Below are 19,513 nucleotides of genomic sequence, written 5' to 3'. Positions count from 1 at the left end.
CCCGCCCCATTCCGTCCCGTTCCGTCCCGTCCCGTTCCGTGCCCCCCCCCCGCCCTGGCGGTGCCGCCCCCCAGCTCCCGGCGGCCCCCGGGCCCAGGCGGTGCCGCCGCTTCCCGCCCGCCGCCCGCAGCCATGGCGGGGTTTGAATCGGCGGCGCTGCCCGAGCTGCTCCCGGTGTTTTACCGGCGGCTCTTCCCGCACGGCGCCTACGGCCGCTGGCTCGGCTACGGCGGCGGTGAGCGGCGGGGGGGGCGCGGGGGGAACGGGGTCGGCGGGGCTGGGCTGGGCCGGGCCCGGGGGGAACGGGGGGAACGGGGCGGGGGTCGCTCCGTGCCGGTCCCCCCCCCCCCGCCAACCCCATCCGTGCCCCCCCCCCCCATCCTCTTCCAGCGGCCAAGAATTACTTCCAGCTGCGGGAGTTCTCCTTCACGCTGCGGGACGATGTCTACGTGCGCTTCCAGTCCTTCGGCAGCCCCCAGGAGCTGGAGCGGGAGCTGCAGAAGATGAACCCCTACAAGATCGACATCGGGGCCGTCTACTCGCACCGGGTGAGTCGCACAACCCCAAAACCCCCCCAAAACAGGGTCATTAGGGGGGGAGAAGCCCCCCCCCAGCATCACCCGGTCCGACCGTCCCCAGCCGCCACCGCCACCTGCTAAACCACGTCCCCCAGCACCACGTCCAACCTCCCCTTCAGCACCCCAAACCCCGCTCCCACCGGGCTCCCCGACCGGCCGGGGGCACCCCCCCGTGCCCCCCACCGGGGCTGAGCCGCTCGTGCCCCGCAGCCCAGCCAGCACAACACGGTGCACCTGGGGGCCTTCCAGCCCGTGGAGAAGGAGCTGGTCTTCGACATCGACATGACGGACTACGACGACGTCCGGACGTGCTGCAGGTTACCGGGGGCGCTGGCAGCGTGGCCCCAGCCCCAATAACGTGGAATAGTTGGGGAGGGGCACGGCACGGCCGCGGCGCCCGCCTGACCCCGCTGCGCTCTGCCCCCAGCTCGGCCGAGATCTGCTCCAAGTGCTGGACCCTGATGACCATCGCCGTTCGCATCATTGACCGCGCGCTCGTGGGTGAGGGATCCCGGGAACCCCGCAGCCCTTGGCGTGCATCGGGGACGCATCCAGACCCTGCTGCCCCTCGCGGCGATGCCCTGAGGAGGGGGCTGGGGGAGCTGCTGCGGGGCTGGAGCAGGAGTAGGCGACGTGCTGACACCCAGGGGGTTCTCCCAGTGGGTCCGTAGTGCCACCCGTGCCAGCACTCTCCCGCAGCCCGGCTGTTCCCCCCCCGCAGAGGACCTGGGCATGAAGCACCGCCTGTGGGTGTACTCGGGCCGGAGAGGCGTCCACTGCTGGGTGTGCGACGACGCGGTGCGGAAATGGTCCCCGGCGCTGCGCGCGGCCGCCGTGGAGTACCTGACGCTGGTGAAGGTGGGTGCGTGGGGACCGGGCAGTCCTGCCCGCACCCACCCGGGCTGAGCACCGCCATCCCCCCAGGGTGGAGCAGAGACCGTGAAGAAAGTGAACCTCTCGGAGCCCGTCCACCCCTTCATCAGGTCGGTGGGGACGCGCCTGCACGGCCCCCGCAGCCGCCGGCCACGGGGCGCTGAGCCTCTCCCCGCTCCTCCTCCTCTGCAGGCGGTCGGTGAACGTGGTGGAGAAATACTTCGAGGAGTACGCGCTGGTGGGCCAGGACATCCTGGGCAGCCCGGAGCGCTGGGACAAGGTGCTGGCCCTCGTCCCGGAGGATATCCTTCCCGCAGCGGCTCGGGGGCCAGGGGAGGGTCCGCGCAGGGGAGGGGGGCTGGCGGTGACCGTGATCAGCCTTAACCGCCGGGCACAGCACCGCGAGCAGCTGCAGGGCGACTTCCCCAAGAAGCGAGACTCGGTGCAGCGCTGGGAGCTGCTGAAGGGCAGGATGGAGCGGACGCGGGTGAGCTCCCAAGGGGCTGTAATAGGGTGAGGGGTGGGTGCTGCAGCCCCCGCGGCTGCCCCCTGACCCCCCCGTCCCCGCAGCGGGCAGCGAGCGCCGGGAAGGGCGCAGCGTGCTACGCAGACTGGGAGATCATGCTGCAGTACTGCTTCCCACGCCTCGATATCAACGTCAGCAAAGGCGTCGGGCACTTGCTGAAGAGCCCCTTCAGCGTCCACCCCAAAACAGGTCAGTGTGGCCACCTGCAGGGCCGGGACGTGGGGCCGGCCACCTCCGGCAGCGACTCCCCTTTCTTGCAGGCCGCATCTCAGTGCCGCTGGATCTGCAGAGGCTGGACCAGTTTGACCCATTTGCCGTCCCCACCATCAGGTGGGCCAGCAGAGGGGGGGTCCCCAGGGGGGTCCCGGCTCTGCCAGCAGCCCCTGCCACGTCCCAATATCACCCGCAGCTCCCTGTGCCGTGAGCTGGACGCGGCCGGCGATGATGGGGAGCAGGAGGACGGCGGAGAGACGGAGCCAAAGCGGCGTGTGCGGGGTGAGGGGGGCCGCAGCCGGGACGTGAAGGGGGGTCCCCACCCCAGCGGGGGGCTCCTGCTCCTGCTCAGCCCCCTCTGCTCCTGCAGACTACAAGCGGACGAGCCTGGCGCCCTACGTGAGGGTCTTCGAGCAGTTCCTGGAGGAGATGGAGCGAGCCCGGAGGGGGGAGCGGCTCCAGCGAAGCGGTAAGCGCCGGGAGGAGAAGCAGCCAGCCTGGGGACATGGAGGGGCCCCGCGGCTCTGCTCTTTTCCTGTAAAACTCCCTCGTTTCTGCCCTTCGCAGACCTGCAAGGCGATTTCTGACGCTGCTGGGGAGCGCGGTGGCAGCCCCCGTCCTTGCCGTGGGGCCAGCGAGGGACCTGCCTGCCGCCCCCGGGGGCCCGGTGCCGTGGGGCAGGGCCCTGACGCCCCCCGGCTCCCTTCCGACCGCCGCTGTTTGTGCGTTTTGTATTTTTTGTACCTTTTTTTACCCTGTTTTTGCCTTTTGTATTTTTTGAACCTTTTCTACCCTGGTTTCCATTAAAAAAATTCTGGTCAGCCGCCTGCCTGCCTCCCTGGGCCGCCCTCCCACCGCGGGGCTGGGACCCCCCCGGGACCCTCCGGGACCCCCCCCGGGGCCCTGTTCCCGCTCCCCCCCCCGGACCGTCCGTGCCCCGGAACCTTTGTGCGCGGCCTCGGGGCCGGGCGGGGGTGGGGGCGCTGCCCCGCGTCCCGGAAGCGCTCGGCCCTTCCGGAAGTCGCGCCGCCAGCCGCTCGGTCTCTTTCCGCCGCCATCTTGGGCCCCGCTCCCCGCACGGTGAGCGCCGCCGCCGCCATCCGCCGCCATCCGCCCCCGCGGGGCACCGGGGGCCGGGGGGAGGGCGCGGGAGGGCGATGGCGGCGGGGCTGAGGCCGTCGGGGGCACCCGGGAGGCGGTGGGGAGGGGGGCGACGGGACCGGGGGGCGACCGGGGGGGAACCGGGGGGGACCGGAGGGGGCCGGGAGGGGCCTGGGGGGGGGCGGCGGAGCGGAGCCGTCGGGACCGGGAGGCCTCAGGGGGCTGCCGGGGGGGCTGAGCGCCGGTGGTGCGGGCAGGGGGAGCTCCCGGCGGCCCCCCCCGGGCAGGTCCCGGTGCCGCCGCGAGCCCGGTGCCGTTTTGCTTTCCCCGGTGGGCGCAGCGATGCCTGGAGAAGCCACAGAAACCGTCCCGGCCACGGAGCAGGAGCTGCCGCAGCCGCAGGCTGAGACAGGTGAGCGCGGCGGGGGGGCCGGGGCCGGGACCGGGGACCGGGGACCGGGGGGGGGCCGGGGCCGAACCGGGACGAACGGGGGGGGGTCCGGCAGCGCTGCGGGGCCGTGCTCGGGGCCGTGCCGGTGGCTGCGGGCGCTGCCTGAACCCAGCCGGGGCCTCTCGGGGGGGGTTTGGGGTCGGGAGCCCGGTGAGCACCACAGCACCGGGAGTCCCCGGCCGTGGCTACGGGAGGCTCTCGCCGCCGAGGTGGGAAACGGGAGGGGGCTGCGAGGCACCGGGGCTGCTGACGGTGACCGGGGCCCGTCCCGGCAGCACGGCGCGGGGCCGTCTCGGGGATGTGCTGCGTGACACCGTGCCCCGGCCCCGGTAACCGAGGGGCAGAGGGGGCCCTGCCGCGGGTGGGGGGGATCTGGGGGCTGTGGGAGAAGCTGCGGGGCCCGGGGGTGCGGGCGGGGAGCCCCCGTCACCGCCTCCTGCCACCGCGAACGGGCTTGGGGGGTGGCAGCGGTGACGGGGGGGCACCGAGCTCCCCGGGGGCTCGGTGAGGCCGGGGGAAGGTGGCCGCGAGCACGGCTCAGCTGGTGGCACCGTCACCGGGGGCCCGGCCCCGGGCAGCGACACGGGACAGGGGCAGCAGGGGGCTGGCGGCCACCGGGAGACCCCCGGGGGACCACGCGTGGTGCCCCCGGGGGGGGACGGCGAAGGAGCGGAGCTGGGGGTGGCACTGCCTTGCTCGTCCCCCCCCCTCCCAACGCGTTGCTCCCTGTAGGAGCACCCAGCCCCGTGCCTGGGGGCAGAAGCGTCTGGGCCATGGTTTTTGGGGCACGGGGGGGTCCCCGTGCACGGAGGGGGCTCCCCGGAGCCTTCCCTGGGAGGGGGCAGCGGGGGGGTGAGGATTGGGACCCCCGAGTGGCCCTGGGGTATCTGGGGAAGCGTTGGCACAGCCCCAGCGCGGCTCCTTCCTGAGAGGCACCCCTGGGAGGGTGCGGGGGGGGGGGCAAATTTGGGGCTGTGTGAGCCGGGCTGGGACACCAAGTGCCAAATCCTCCTCCTGGTGGGGGCCCGGCCCCCCCCGCGGGGCTGGTTCTGCTCCCCTGACCGGTGCTGCTGGTCCCACCGGGCCCGCCCAGCGCCGCCCGGCTCTGCCCTGCCTGCGGGGTGCGGGGTGGGGGCTGTCTGTGAGCTGGGGGGGGGCCCTGCCCCCATTCCCCGTCCTCCCCACTCAGCTCCCGGTGCCCGAGGCCGCCCCGTGTGAGCCACGCACGGAGCCGGGGCGTCCCCCAACCCCCCCCCAAGGAGCCCCGTGCCCTCGGACGTTCCCGGGCTGCCCCTGGCCCTGGGGGCCGGGGCTGGATTTTGGCAGCCCCCTGATGGTGCCGGGGGGGCTGGCGGGGGGGCCCTGTCCCCGTCCCTGCCCCATGGGGTCCCCCCCGGCCCCGTGCGGCCTCCCCGCTCTGACGGCTGCGCTCTGTTTCTCTCCCTCAGCTCTTCTCCTCGCTCCTCTGCCCGCAGCCCCCGGCCCCGCTGCCCCGGCTGCCCCCGGGGAGCCGGTCCCGCCCCCCCTGTCCCCCCCCGTGGTCCCCGCCGCGGCGTTTCCCGTCTCCTCCGTGCCCCCCCAGCTCCCCCCCCCAGCCTTGCCCCTTCCCCTTAATTCCCCCCCTCCGGCTCCAGGCTCCCCAGGCCCTGCCGCCGCTGTCCCGCTCGGCCCCGTGGCCCCGGGACTCCCCCCCCCGGTGTCCCCCCCCGCTGTGGGGCCATCCCCACTGAGCCCCATCCGTCCCCCAGCGGCTCTCAGCCCCCCTGCTGCCCCCCCTAGCCCCATAGGAGCCTCCATGGCCTCGGCCCCTCGCCCCTCTCTTGCCCCCGCCCCTCCCCTCAGCCCTGGGGCAGCCCCGGCTGCTCTTGCCCCCACCCCCCCCTGTCCCGTGGGGGCCCCCCCAGTCTGTACACAGAGCCCGGGCGCTCCCCCCGTCTGCCCCTTCCCGGCCCCAGCGGTGCCGCTGCCTCCTGCCACCCCCCAGCCCCCCCTGGCCACCCCTCCGTCCCCCCCCGTCTTCCTGGCAGCCCCCATGGCACTGGCCCCGCTGCTACCACCTGGGGGGGCCCCCGGGAGCCCCTCTGCGGCCCCCCAGGGCCCGCTGCCCGCTGCCCCCGTCCCTCTGCTGCCCCCGGCAGCTCCGGGGGCCAGCACCCAGCCTGGGGGCCCGGCCCTGGCAGCCCCCGCAGCCCCGGCACCTCCCGGGAGCCCCGACCCCGGTGCCGCCGCCCAGCCCCAAACCCCCCCAGCCGCTGCCGTGCCCCCCCCAGCACCGCCGGCAGCTCCGGGGGTCGCTGCGCCCACTGCTCCTGCCGGCTTCCCACCGGCCATGCCCGTGTCAGCAGCTCCAGCCACCCCTCCTGCGCCCCCCCCTGCTCCTCTCAGCCCTCTCGGTGCCCCCCCGGCCCCTGCTGCCCCCCCAGCTCCTTCGAGCCCACTCCCAGCCCCTGCAGCCCCCCCAGCCCCTGCCACCCCCAAACCTCCTCCCTCGAGCCCCCCTACTGCTGCACCGTCTCCTGTGCCCCCCCCTGCTCCTCTGAGCCCTATCAGTGCCCCCCCAGCCCCTGCAGCCCCCCTGGCTCCTGTGAGCCCACTCCCTGCCCCCCCAGCCCCTGCTGCCCCCAAATCTCCCTCGAGCCCCCCTCCTGCCACACCACCTCCTGCTGCCCCGCCAGCTCCAGCTGCCCCCCCTGCAGCCAAAGCAGCTCCCAAAGGCCCAGCCGATGCCCCCCCTGCCACCCCCTCTCCTGTCACACCACCGGGGGCTGCTGCAGCCGCCCCCCCTGCAGCCAAAAAGCCCCCAAAGGGCCCCGCTGCCGCCCCCCCTGCCCCAGCTCCTGCAGCTCCCCCGGCTGTGGCTGCCCCCCCTGCGGCCGAAGCAGCTCCCAAGAGCCCGCTCCCTGCCCCTGCCCCCCCGGCAGCCAAAACTCCCCCCAAGAGCGCTGCTCCTGCCCCCCCTGCCCCTGCTGCCCCAGCTCCGGCTGCCCCCCCTGCAGCCAAAAAGCCCCCCAAGAGCCCGGCTGCTGCCCCAGCTGCCCCCAGTGCCCCAGCTCCTGCAGCTGCCCCAGCTCCGGCCGCCCCCCCTGCGGGCAAGAAGCCCCCCAAGAGCCCGGCTGCTGCCCCCGCTGCTCCTTCTGCCCCTGCTGCCAAAGCGCCTCCCAAGAGCCCCACGGCCCCCCCCGCCCCCCCGGCAGCCAAAGCAGCCCCTGCCAGCCCAGCTCCCGGCACTCAGCCTCCTGCTTCTGGTGCCCCCCCAAAGCCTCCGGCCGATCGCACCGCCCCCGTGCCCCCAAAACCAGAAGCCAACAGCCCCGCTGCCGCACCGGGGGGCAACCTGGCCCCCCCCGCCTCTGCTGTGCCGACTGCTGCCCCCACCAAGAAGCAGCCCCCCCCGGCTAAGGCCAGCAAGCCGGCCCCGCGCCCCCCCCCGGCCAAAACTCCCGCAAAAGCCACCGTGGAGGACGACGACGACGACCTGCCCCCCCTGCTCCCCCCCGAGGCGCCCGCTGCCGAGCCGCCGCTGCAGCCCATCCTGGTGGACCTCTCCCCCCGAGCCCCCGCGGCCCCCGCTGCGGCCCCCCCGGCCCCCGCAGCCAAGCCGCCCGTGCTGAGGAACGACAAGGGTATCGGCCGGCCCCGGTTGTGTGTGCATGGAGTGTCACTGGCTGCCCACCAGATACTAACCCCCCCCCCCTTACCCCCCCCACGGGACCCCCGTGGCGCGGCGGAGGCAGGATTGAGCCCCGTGCGGCGGCACTAACGGCGTGTTGTGGGGCACGGAGCACGGTGTGGCCTGCGTGCAGGCGTGGCGGCTGCTGCCTGAGCTGGCTTCACGCTCAAACCCCGCGGGGAGCCGCGTGCTTGTGTGTGCTGTGTGCTGGGGGGGGTCCCGGACCGCTGGTGTCCCCCCCCCGCAGCCTGCACAGGCCTTTGCTGCGGGCTCAGCGCAGCCCGGGATGCAGAGACCCCTCCCCAAAAAGGAAACGGGACGGAATTCAGGTAACAGCTGCATGAGAGCGTGGTGCTCAGCCTGCCCCGCGGGCTGGAGGTGCCCGGTTCTGCTCTGGGCGCTGCCACGTTGCAGACCAAAAAAATCCACGCCGTGGTGTGTGAGGGGATCGCGCGCTGCGGGAGCTGACGGCCCCCGGGGCTTCCCGGGCACTCAGCAGCTTTCAGGCTGGGCGGAGACCCCAAAACGCTTTCGTGGTGGGGAAACTCCGGGGTCACCCCAAATCAGGAAGGGTCTCAAAGGTGCAGCAGCCCCGAGCACGTGGGGAGCTGGGGCTCGTTTGCTCGCCGTGTTGTCAGCTCCTGCAGTGCCCAGAGCCCCGAGGGGTGCTGCTGCCGGGCGCTCATCCTCGAACCCGGGGCCTCGGTGTCACAGTGAGCCCCCAGGCACCTGGGAGCCCCCCGGGGCACGGCCCTGGTGCGGGTTTTTTGGCCACTCTCGGGGAGTTTCCGTGCAGTGAGTGCCGGGAGGAGGAAGCTCGTGCCCGGTGCTGTCCTGCTGCGTTTGCAGGGAGGACGCCTCCCGCCAGGTCTTGCTCAACCCCGCTGGATGAAACGCGGCTGGGGTGGAACTTGTGGCTGTGCCAGCACCTCTCCACGGAGCTCACGCCGAGGCAGCGCGGTTCCGTGTGTCCTCAGGCCCTCCTGCTGCCCCATGCAGGGTTCTGAGCAGGGAAGCTGACACATTTCTTTCGGTAGGGTCCGGAACAGAGTCTGACAGCGATGAATCCGTCCCAGAGCTCGAAGAGCAAGACTCCACACAGGCCACGACACAGCAGGCGCAGGTAGGGAGGAGGAGGGACACGTGCCCGGCCTGGGCAGAGCCCCCAGCACCACCGCGGGGTTGTCACCGCTCTCTCTCGTTTGTTCTCCTCGCAGCTTGCAGCAGCGGCTGAAATAGATGAAGAACCCGTCAGCAAAGCAAAACAGAGCCGGAGTGAAAAGAAAGCACGGAAGGTGAGGTGGGAGGCGGACGGGCCAGAGCTGTCTGCAGCAAACAGCCCGGGCTCGGCTCGGGGGCAGGCTTGGCTCAGGTCCCTGGGTGTTGGGGTGCTCACCTCACGAACCTGCTGGGGGCAGCAGCCCCTCTCCTCCTGCCCTGGCACCACAGCAGGAGAGGTTTGCGTGATTTATCCAACCTCGTTGTGCCCCGAGGCTGGGGGATGCCCCTGGGCACAGCCACAGTCCTTGCGGCTGGAGTGGCTCCGGGTCATGGTGTGGACCTGCACCGGTCCTGGGGGGAGAGTGCTCCCCCCCAGGCTCCCAGTGCCGCTTCAGTCGAAAATAACGCCCGTGGGCAGCTCCAAAACGCACACTGCCTGGTGCTTGAGAGCTGCGGTTGCTGGACAGGGCCCCTGGGCAGCAGATGAGCGGGGCTGAGCTGCCTCAGGAACTCCTCGCCTCATTCCCTTCCTCGCTTGTTTTCCAGGCAATGTCGAAGCTGGGCCTTCGCCAGGTCACAGGAGTCACCAGGGTCACCATCCGGAAATCCAAGAACATCCTCTTCGTCATCACAAAGCCAGACGTGTACAAGAGCCCGGCCTCAGACACCTACATAGTCTTCGGCGAAGCGAAGGTGAGCTGGCCGCGTGGCCGGCTGCTGAGCTGCGAGGGCTGGCTCCTCCCCGCCGCGCAGGGCTGGCCTCGCTCACGCTCCTTCCCTCCTGCAGATCGAAGACCTGTCCCAGCAAGCCCAGCTGGCAGCCGCCGAGAAGTTCAAAGTGCAGGGAGAAGCTGTCTCAAACATCCAGGAGAACACACAGACCCCCACTGTGCAGGAGGAGAGCGAGGAAGAAGAGGTGAGCCCTCCCCGTGCAGCCCTACGGGGCCAGGCACAGGTCCAGAGGTGCCCCGGGGAGCTCCGGAGGCAGGGGCTGGATTTGCAGGCTCGTGGCGTTACCTGCTGCTGTTAAGACACGAGGTTTTCTTTCCTTTCCCTTGCCTCGGGGGCAAAAGGAGGTGTGGGGGCTTACCCCGGAGGGTCTGGTCCCAGTCCCTGCCAGAGGAGTGTCTGCAGGGCTGGGGCCTGCCCAAAAGCTTCCTGGGCCTGAGCGGGAGTGACCCTGATCCACGCGATCCCATTTTCCTCCGCCAAGCACGGAGCAAACTGCGTTCAGCTCCGTCAGCCCCGGGCTCTGTCTCCTCAGGTTGACGAAACCGGTGTCGAGGTGAAAGACATTGAGCTGGTCATGTCTCAGGCGAACGTGTCCCGAGCGAAGGCAGTCCGTGCCCTGAAGAACAACAGTAACGATATTGTAAATGCTATAATGGTGAGTGTCGGCGGCCCGGAAATCTGGGGGGCTGGGGAGGGAGCGGGGTTGGAAGCAGGACTCCTTGGGTGGGAGATGCGCGTGTGACACCAGGGCACGGCGTTCTGTGGGGATGAGCAGAGCGAGAGGTTGGGGTTGTGTGGGGCAGGGCAGGGGGCGTGGGGGGGGCTGGGACCTGACTCCTGACCCCTCTTTCTCTCCGCAGGAGTTGACGATGTAGCCATCAGCAGGGAGGAGCCTTTTTTGGTGTTTCAGAGAAAAGTAAAATGCAACTAAATTTAAAATTTGTACTATTTCTATCCATTAATAAAAGTTGTGGCTTATTGTTGGTGAAACCCTTTCCCCCTCGCTTTTGGCCTTGCTGCCGGCCCTTCCCTGCTAGCCGAGGCCCCAGGGTGGAGCCTTCCTCTCGGGGAGATCCCGGCCCTGATACCCCCGGCGTGTCCTGCCGGGGCGGAAGAGCACCTGCCCGCGCCCCGTTTCCTTTCTCACGCCTGGTCCAGAGCTTTGGGGGGAGGCCCCGGGAGTCCGGTCTTGGCCTCTCGGTGGGGACCGTGTGAGGGGAGCGGGGCAGGAGTTGCGGGGCCGTGGCTCTGCAGGGCGCTGCCTGGGGGCCTCCCACGGCCCCGCTGCCCCCTGGGCCTCAGCCGGAGGCACGGGGCCGGGCGGGGGAGCAGAACCGGCGGCTGCGGGGGGAGCCCGGCCCCGGGGGGAGGCAGCGGGGCCCCGCCGGGCCTAGAGGCAGGCCTAAAGCCTAGGCCCAGGCCGCCCCCGTCGCCATGGCAACCGCCGACCTCCCCGTCTCCACGGCAACCAGGCCCCGCCCCCCTCCGTCGCCTTGGCAACCGCCGGCCCCGCCCCCTCTCGTTGCGGGGTGCAGCGCGCAATGCGCATGCGCGCCGAGAAGCTGCTAGAAGGGAGGAGGGAGCGGGAGCCCGCGCGCGCGGCGAGGGGCGGGGCGCGGGGGGAGGCCGGCGGCGGGCGGGCCGCGCGCATGCGCAGTGGCGGGAGGCGGCGCGGCGGGGTTTTTGCTGCGTCACCAGCGCTGGGCGCCGCCGCCGCCGGAGCGCGCGGGGCATTGTGGGAGCGAGGCCGCGCCGAGCCCCGACCCGCAGCGGAGCCCCCGAGCCCCGACCGGCCCCGGCCCGACCCCGGCCCCGGCCCCGCCCCCCCTCCGCCGCCGCCGTCAGCACCGGAGCCGCCTCGCTCGTCCGCCCGCCGGGCTCCCCCCGTCCCTCCGAGGAGCGCCAGCCGCCGCCGCCGCCATTCGCCATGTGAGGCCCGCGGGAGGGCGCCGGGAGGAGGCCGCGGCCTCGCCGGTGGTGGCGGGAGGGGACGGGAGGGGAAGGGGGGGGGCGGCGCCGCGCAGTGACCTTGGCCGGGCCCCGCCGCGTGGCCCCGGGCCGGGCCCCACCGGAGGCGCCGTGGGGCGGGCGGGAGCTGCCCGCAGCGCTCCTCGGGGCACCGGCACCGGCGGCGGGCAATGAATGGGGCCGGGGCGGAGCCGCCCGGGGGGGGCCGCGGGGCAGGGTGGAGCCGGGGCCGGCACCGGGGGGGCCGAGCGGGGCCGGGGGAACGCGCGGGGCTCGCGGTGAGCGGCAGGGGGGCGGCGGAGGGGAGCCGCCCGCGCGGTTTCCCCGTTCCGATGTTAAAGCGGGCACCGAGGGAGAGGCCCCCGGGGGTAGCGGGGCACCGGACCCGGGCGGGAGCCGCCGCTCCGGTGGCTCCGGGCAGCACCGGGGAGCGGCGTGGCCGTGGCTCGGAGCGAAACGAAAGCAGCGAGGAGGAGGCGCGCTGCCCGCCCGGCTCCCGGCAGCTTTCCCCGCTGAATTTCCCCAAAACTCCGCCTGAATTTCCCGAGAACTCCGCGGTGATTTAAGCCACGAGAACGGCGGCGCGCTCCTGAGCTGGTTTCGCTCTGCCCGAAGCACCGAGGGAAGCGTTTGCCGCCCCGGGGAGCAGCACACGTGAGCTTTTTGCCGCCTTGTCGCTGGGGAGGCTTTTACCTCCCCGCAGCCCTTCCGAAACTCCGAGTCCGGGGCTGCTCCCCATTAACGTGACTGAAAGCGAGAGGAAAGTAACGAAGCCGGAGCTCTTCGCGTAGCGTTTGCAGAATACATCATCCTGAAACCATTGCTTTTTTTAGAAAAAAAAGAGAAAAAAAAAAAAAGCAGCACATTTGCTGGGGTACGAAAACGAAAGCAAAACTAGTTATGTAAAGCAAAATTCTTGCTGCCACCTGTAGAGCTAAATGGCTTTTCTCCTAATCCTGTCTGAGGGTGAAAATCTCGTTGGGCAGCCGAGTGCTGTAGGAGCTGTCCGGATGCTTTTTGGGATAGAAGGCTGAGCTCCGGCGGGTCGCAGCCCGCAGAACGGACGAGGAAAAACACGTGGGCAGGTCTGGAAACTTCTCGAAGGACCTCGAGCAGCAAGCGGCAGGACGTGGGGGTCAGCCCGTGGGTACAGGACGTGAGGACCTCTGCTGCTGGGGACGGCGCGTCCAGAGCTTCTCGGCCTCAGGGAAGAGAGCGCCGGTCTGTGGTGTCATCGTGGTGTCCCCTGGAAGTGCCAGCCGCTGGAGGTGTTAAATTCAGGCGAACGGTGGCTGCGGCTGTTTAGGAAGTGCCCCAAAACCTGCGGGTGGCAGCAGGAGTAGTCGGGACAAGCCCTTACGGGGCGCGGGGGCTCGTTCTGTGGCCCTGCGCCGCGCGGTCGGGCTGCGTGCTGGAGCTGAGGCTGCTGGCACAGGGCGGAGGGAATGGGAAATTAATTTATTCCGGTCCCATGCGAGCGGCGCAGCTGAGCGGGAAGGAGGAAGTGTGGGGCTCCCCGCCTAACAAACGGCTCTGTCTGGAAGCCCGGCTGGCGGCTCTCCGTGCCGGTGAGAGAACAGAGCGGGGTTTTGTGTGGGCGTGGGGGAAGCACCTCTCCGAAGGGCGCTGAGCACGTGTGCTCCTCGCCGGTGGCCTCCCAGGAATCTCGGTGTGGGCAGCGAGGTGATCAGCTGGGTGAGACTCGTCCCGTCCACCCCTCCTGGTGGCAGCTCTCACGTGGCCTGCGCCGCTCTGGATGCGAAGTCGCAATTAAAAACACCTCGTCAGGCGGCTGGAGGCAGCGTCTGTCCTCCGTTTGGGGGGAGGGGATGGGAGCTGCGGTGGTTTTACTGGGGTGGGCAGCCGAAATCCACCACGGTCGCTCTCTCACTCCCCTTCCTCAAAGAGAAAGGGAGAGAAAATACGATGCAAAGGGCTTGAGAGCTGAGGTAAGGATGGGGAGATCCATCAACAGTTATCATGACGGGCAAAACAGACTCGGAGTAGGGAGCTAGGAACTGCTCCAGGTTTGGCTCTGTACCACGGGGGCCATCCCTCAGGAGCTCTCAGCTCTAGCACAGGTCCCCCACAGGTGGCAGCTCCTGCCGGGTCACCTCGTCCTGCGTGGGCTCCTTCACGGGCTGCAGCGTGGAGATCTGCTCCATGCGGGACCCGTGGGTGCAGGGGGACAGCCTGCTGCACCAGGGGCCTCACCACAGGCTGCGGGGCACCTCTCCCCCTCCTTCTTCTCTGACCTTGGCACCTGCAAGGCTGTTTCTCATTCCTTTCACTCTCCCGGCAGTTTTTTTTTTCCCTTTCTTCACTCTGCTCTCACAGAGGCACAAACAACATCCCTTATTGGCTCGGCTCTGGCCAGCAGCAGGGTCCTTCTCCATCCTGTGGCCCTTCTCCATCCACCCCTGTGGCCCCCCTGCTACCAAAACCTTCCCAGTAAACCCACTGCAGGAAGGGAGAAGAACTGGATGGAAGGACTGGGCTGACTGGTTCTGTGCGTGATGCAGTCACCGCCTGCAGGGTGGGAGGCCCTGCGTGCCTGGGAGGCAACCAAAGTTTGCTGTTAGAAGCACGGCTTCTGTTCAGCTAAAATCTCTGGTTTCATCCCTCTTTGTGTGGCTTCGATGCCCGCGAGCTTCCTTCAGCTCTAGGGTAGCTCGTAAAGGGTTTGGAAGTTGTGTGAGTGCTGCCTCGGCACGCCTGATCCTGGCAAGAAATCAAGGTCACGGCCACACCGGAGCAACACGGCTGAGGAATGCCTGCAGCTCCCCCCGGGAAGGCCGGGGACGTCTCCATTGACGCTGGGAAACACTCGGCAAGTGTTGATGCCATGCACAAAAGCCCCCGGCACCATCGCTAGCAGGGACACTGCAATTTCTGTTCTGCTAGCAGCGCGTCTGAGCAACGTACCACGTTGTGAGCAGCAGGATTCATCCTCCGCTGGTGCCCAGGCGCAGCAGTTTGGGTCTGGGGGCCATGAGGAGGCACAGAGCAGCGGGGGGGGGCTGGGCAAGTTGGACATGGCCTTGCCCTTCCTCGAAGAGCCCTGCATTCCCCAGGAGAAGAGGAAACTTGTCTCCAGTAAGGACTCAATGCCCTAGTGAGGAAACTGCTGCTGCCGTTGACCTTTATCTGAATAAACCGATGGCTCCCGCAGTATTTCTTAAAAGTGCTGCTAAAGGGGAGAGAGGATTTCGCCCCTAGGGGCAGTGGCTTGCTGGGAGGCTCAACTGTGCTCAACTGCCCGCTCTGAGGGCTGGCTTCCTGGCTGGGATCAGGCGCCCATAGCTGCAGGCAGGAGCATTTCCCCGTGAGGAGGAAACCAGCGGAGTCTTACAAGTGGTGCAAGGACCGCCAGGTGGGGGGGTTTCCTCTGGTGCCATCGTTTGATGGCCGAGGGGACTTCAGCGTCTGCTTTTCTCTCTGAAAGCCCTTCCTCCTGGCGCTCCTTCTGCAGCTAAACCACAGCAGCTGTGACGCCGTCATCTTTGTGCCCTGCTGAGGACAAGCTGCAGCTTTCAGCTGGTGTCCGTGCGGGCTGCGAGCAGCGGAGCTGCCGCTGGTCCCGGGCATCCCCGGGGAGGCGCGAGCTTAACCCGCCCTGTCCCAGCGTGGCTGAGCCCCGTATCTGAGGGCTGAATCTGCTGACAGCAGGTGCGTGCAGAGCTGTTCTGGAGGCTTAGCGCTGTCACCTGGAATGTTCTGGAAAGGTAATTCTGCTCTTGGGCTGTACCGCCCCGCAGCAGGGCCGGGAGCGCTCCTGGCGTCCCGGTGCTCGGCTCCTCCAGCTCCGTGCGGCTGCGCTGAGCTCCCAGGTGAGCGCAGTCGGTCCTGGCTTGGCAACGCCTTGGCTGTGAAATTCCAGCCCAGGTCGCACAGCGCTGGAACGCGGCCGGGGAGCGAGAGCGTCCGCGATCACCCTGTGGCTTAGCAACAGCAGCTCCCGCTGGGCGCCGCTCGCTCGGCCCTGGAATGCGGACGCTGAGCTCGGGGCTGGGCTCCAGCGGCCAGGGAAGGAGGGGAAGCGGCCGGAGCCTGCGGCTGGGGCCGGGATGGCCGCGCTCGAGGGTCGCCGTTTGTCTGGCGGGTGAGTGGTTGCTGCTGAACGGTGAATGCAGCTGCTCAGGGACTTTTCTCGTGCCGTGGATGGGCTGCGGCTCCTTCTGATGCCTGGGGGAAGCCAGGAGTGGGAGCCTCGGGTGGCAGCCAGCTCAGCGTTGGAGTCTGTGTAGGACGCATCAGCGAGGGTCAGAGCAGCGATTCCTCCTGCTTCACAGCGGTGATCTCAGCTGGGTTTTGTTCTTGGTGAAGTTCCTGAATGTTCCATCTCCTCTCCAGCCCTTGTGCCTTAAACAAATTTTAAAAGATCGTTAATTGTAAGCTTGTGGTACTTCCGAGAACAGGTGGAAGTCCTTTAGTTAACGTTCTCTACACACACTAAAACTCAAACTGCTCCATAGCTGTGTATCAGGAGAAACGTAAGGTAAAGTGAAGCTTACCTGGCGGCAGAAGGCTGAGGCTTTAATCTTTTAAATACTGGGAAAAGATACAAATCCTAATCTGAATTTCTTCTGACTGCTCTGTTTGCAGGCAGCCCGCTTCTGCGAAGTGGTACGACCGAAGGGACTACGTCTTTATTGAATTTTGCGTTGAAGACAGTAAAGACGTTAATGTAAATTTTGAAAAATCCAAACTTACGTTCAGGTGAGTGTAACTTGGGCCCCCACAAAGCTGAAAGGCACAAGGGTGCCCAAAAGCTGTGCTGATGCTGATTAGATTTTATTTTTAAAGTAGCAGGTTCTGTTATTGAAGTGTATTTGTGCTGTAAGACATTTCCTGCTAAAGATGTGTTTGTTTTCTCTTAACAGTTGTCTTGGAGGAAGTGATAACTTTAAACATTTAAATGAAATCGACCTTTTTAATAATATTGATCCAAATGTGAGTATCCTCTCCGCCTGGCTCCATTTTGTGATGGTTTGATGTGCAGCGGTGTTCTGACTAAAAGCATACCGTTGGGTTTTGAATTTGTATAGATCTGTTCATAACGGGAGTTACTCTGACAAATACTGCATCACCTTACAGCCATCCAAAGGTGCTTCCGTGTATCTGAGTTTAAGCATGTCCTTACAGACTGATGAACAACTTGTTTGCAGTACTGGTCGTAGCTTAAAGAGCAGGCAGTATTTTTGAGTCAAAGAATAAGATGATAGCTTAAAAGAAATGAATCTAATAACAGTGTGTCACCGCAATGTGATTGTTAATACTAACAGATGCTTGCATTTTTTCCCCCTCTCTTCTTCCAGGAATCAAAGCATAAAAGAACAGACAGATCTATCTTGTGTTGTTTACGAAAAGGAGAATCTGGTCAGGCATGGCCAAGGCTAACGAAAGAGAGGGCGAAGGTGGGTTTGGGCTCTTTGATGGCCAGAGCAGTGGCTGTTTTATTTTTATTTTGGGTTGTGTTTAAATTATGTAGCAGTTAACGGCTCACTTGTCATGCTCCTGATCAGATCTAAGTGACTTTGAGTAGGAACAGTTCATTTCTTGCTTCTCTTTCAATAACTTCTTGTGTTGATGTACAGCTCAACTGGCTCAGCGTGGATTTCAACAACTGGAAAGACTGGGAAGATGATTCAGACGAAGACATGTCCAATTTTGATCGCTTTTCCGAGGTACAGGAAGATGAATACCTGGAGGATTGGGTTTCCTTTTGGGTGGCATGTGGGCAAAGGGTGTCAGCTACAGGGAGTCATGCTCCTTGGCCTGCTCTTCCTCCTGCTTTCTTGGCCGTTGCTCTCAGGGCAAGCTCTGCCAGTTAGCTGAGGCAGGGCTCTTGGTTTCCCACTTGGTGCCACCTGGACGATGTTGCTTGGAGCAAAATTAACTTAATTTATAAAAATAATTGATGGTGTCATGGAACATAGCTGGCTGTGTGTGAGTAGCAGCCGTGCTGCACTGGCTTGCTCCAATTTTTTTAATAAGTGCAGTGTGAAAGCTGACTGTACAGGTGTAGAGAGCGCAGTGCTCGCAAATGAGAGCCCAGGACAGGAAAAAACACCTCAGCTCTGGAGCAGACTCCAGCTGCTTGAGCCCATGCTGTGTGAGCTGTTGGCACTGCACTGAGATGGTCGGTGTGTGCTCGTTACCAAATATGAAACAAATGCTGGTCCCATTGCACGTCTCGGCACTAAATCAGTATAAAGTTTTTTGCCTCTTCACTGGTAATTTTTGCTTAGGTGCAGCAAGATTTGTCAAAGCAGCAGGTGGCTGTTTACAGCAATTTCAAGCTATTTATAGATTGTTAGCGTTCCCCTAATGATTGGAGTTGGCTCCCCTCCGTATAACGTGGCTATTATTTATCTTTCTTGAACAGATGATGAACAACATGGGTGGAGATGACGACGTAGACCTACCAGAAGTAGATGGGGCAGATGATGTAAGTGCTTTGCAGTAAACGTGTGTAGGGCTGGCTAAGGGCACTGCACGTTCCCTGCTACTTGCTGAGGTTGAAGTTGCATTCCCCACTTCAGCGCTGTTAATAGCACAGACTGCCAAACTTTGGATAAGTGACGTAGTCTGGCAAAATCCCCTCGAGTAGCTGGATCGAGGCTTGCGGTGTCCTGGGCAGCTCGACATCATACTTTTCTGCAGAGATTATTGGTTATTACAAGTCTGTTTTTTTACTGGAAAAGCTTAACCAAAGCATGTCCTGTAGTCCCTTGAAATACGCTTACTGACAGTGTGCTTGCTACACCGAGCTTTGAAACTGCCTCCGAGCTCAGTCGGCTCCAGTTAATGTTGTTTTTTCTTTCCAGGACTCACCAGACAGTGATGATGAAAGTAAGTTGGCGTTTGTGTTTTTCTGCACCTGTGCAACAGTCTGGGGGTTGAGGGAGCTGTGCAGAGCCAGCAGATGTGCTGTCCTGTCAGTCTTGCTAAATCCAGGCTGCCAGCTAATGCCAGCGCCTTGCTCCAGCAGCATGAGACGATATAATCTAGTGAAAGCCTTAGTGCTCCAGCACGAAATATTAGTTTGACCTTCCCAGGCTGCTGCAGTCCTGGTGAGGCTTTGGCTGTAAAAGCAGCTGTCACCAACACGGAGCTTCAGCGCTCACAGCACTGGCCTGGTTTGTGCGAGTTCTGCACTCCCACAGCAGGGGCTGTACAGAGATGGGATGTGCAAGGAACCAGCTCCACGCTGAGTGCCAGCAGCGGGGAGGTCGGAGACCCTAAACTGCCTGATGCCTGTCTTGTTCAAGGGCTGTATCTTCTTTGTGTTCCGTGTGCTATAATAGGGCTCCTGGGAGCTTATTTTTTTAAAGGGAAAAAAAAGAAAAAACACAAACTAATCTCTTACTTTTTTTTCCCCTCTAGAAATGCCAGATCTGGAGTAAGAAAAACTGTTGTCTTCAGGGTTTGGGGAAAGAACTTCATCACATTTCATAATTGAGATAAGAATTCCTGAGTTGATAGCCCTAAAGGGAGATATTGCATCCTTTAACCCATTTTCAGTCCATTTTAAATGGCTTCACTGATGGTAGGTGTGTACCATTGTGCGGGGCAGTCTTAAGCCACGAGAGGCAATAATGTTATGCATGAACCGTTTTCCAGACTTCCAAAAACCAATTGAGGTGTAGGCAATCGATACCGAGCAGTTGCAATAAAGTTTACAGAGCCTCCTTGCCTCGTAGCAGATGTAATTCCAACGGGAGAATCCTGAATTTACGTCGAGCGGTAAATTGGCGTTTTCCCCCCCTCTGTGGCCTGCAGGTAGATCCAAAATTTAAGCTTGTACCTGGAACAAAAAACTGGCTGAACCCACCGTTAGCTAATTGGGTCACAAAATGTAACAGGTGATGCGCAATACCTCTGTGGTGTCTTCAGGTGTGTTCCACTAATGTTTTTATTAAAAAGGAAACAAAATTGGCTTTGTTGGGTATTTAATCGCTAGTTGCGTGTTCTGAGGCAGTTCCCAGCCCCCTGCTCTGAGCGTGGGGACCAAGCGGCGCCCGCTGAGGGGAAGGTGGCGGCCGCCGGTGGTTGGTGTGAGCGGCTCGTGGCAGAACGGGACAAAAACAACCTCGGTTTGTGTTCAGAGCAGCGGGGATTTTTTTATTGTCTGCATTCTTTCTAATAAACTGTTGAAGACTCCACGCCTGGCCTGG

At 64.9% G+C, this 19,513-nt stretch overlaps 3 protein-coding genes across 5 annotated transcripts; all 3 read left to right on the top strand.

Annotated features, from left to right (window-relative positions):
* Positions 1-69: 69 nt before the first annotated feature.
* PRIM1 (DNA primase subunit 1) lies at positions 70-3,011 on the top strand. Of its 2 annotated transcripts, none has more exons than XM_068663348.1 (13): positions 70-235; positions 391-548; positions 789-895; positions 1,006-1,079; positions 1,300-1,436; positions 1,503-1,561; positions 1,644-1,754; positions 1,848-1,938; positions 2,022-2,166; positions 2,238-2,307; positions 2,387-2,472; positions 2,561-2,659; positions 2,758-3,011. In XM_068663348.1, the coding sequence occupies exons 1-13, from the start codon at positions 133-135 to the stop codon at positions 2,775-2,777; spliced, it is 1,260 nt and encodes a 419-aa protein (XP_068519449.1). In that variant the 5' UTR covers positions 70-132; the 3' UTR covers positions 2,778-3,011. The 2 variants fall into 2 exon arrangements, with proteins under 2 accessions (XP_068519449.1, XP_068519450.1); XM_068663349.1 differs by having other exon boundaries at positions 1,644-1,758; positions 1,852-1,938.
* A 128-nt stretch (positions 3,012-3,139) lies between these two features.
* On the top strand, positions 3,140-10,355 carry NACA (nascent polypeptide associated complex subunit alpha). 2 transcript variants are annotated; one of them, XM_068663340.1, is made up of 9 exons: positions 3,140-3,270; positions 3,632-3,703; positions 5,191-7,365; positions 8,450-8,535; positions 8,630-8,707; positions 9,180-9,326; positions 9,421-9,549; positions 9,898-10,020; positions 10,226-10,355. In XM_068663340.1, exons 2-9 carry the CDS (start codon positions 3,634-3,636, stop codon positions 10,238-10,240), a joined length of 2,823 nt encoding a protein of 940 aa, XP_068519441.1. In that variant the 5' UTR covers positions 3,140-3,270; positions 3,632-3,633; the 3' UTR covers positions 10,241-10,355. The 2 variants fall into 2 exon arrangements, with proteins under 2 accessions (XP_068519441.1, XP_068519443.1); XM_068663342.1 differs by lacking the exon at positions 5,191-7,365.
* Positions 10,356-10,891: 536 nt separating this feature from the next.
* Positions 10,892-19,501, top strand: PTGES3 (prostaglandin E synthase 3). The gene is given in 9 exon segments (XM_068663358.1): positions 10,892-11,086; positions 11,089-11,294; positions 15,939-16,052; positions 16,217-16,286; positions 16,652-16,750; positions 16,931-17,020; positions 17,722-17,784; positions 18,164-18,188; positions 18,723-19,501. Coding segments are annotated over 9 exon segments (867 nt in total). The 5' UTR covers positions 10,892-10,906; the 3' UTR covers positions 18,743-19,501.
* Positions 19,502-19,513: the final 12 nt, after the last annotated feature.

Source organism: Anas acuta, chromosome 29, assembly GCF_963932015.1.
Source record: "Anas acuta chromosome 29, bAnaAcu1.1, whole genome shotgun sequence".
Lineage (NCBI taxonomy): Eukaryota > Metazoa > Chordata > Aves > Anseriformes > Anatidae > Anas > Anas acuta.
The sequence above is the reverse complement of the archived record's forward strand: the minus strand, read 5'-3'. Positions and strand labels throughout refer to the sequence as shown.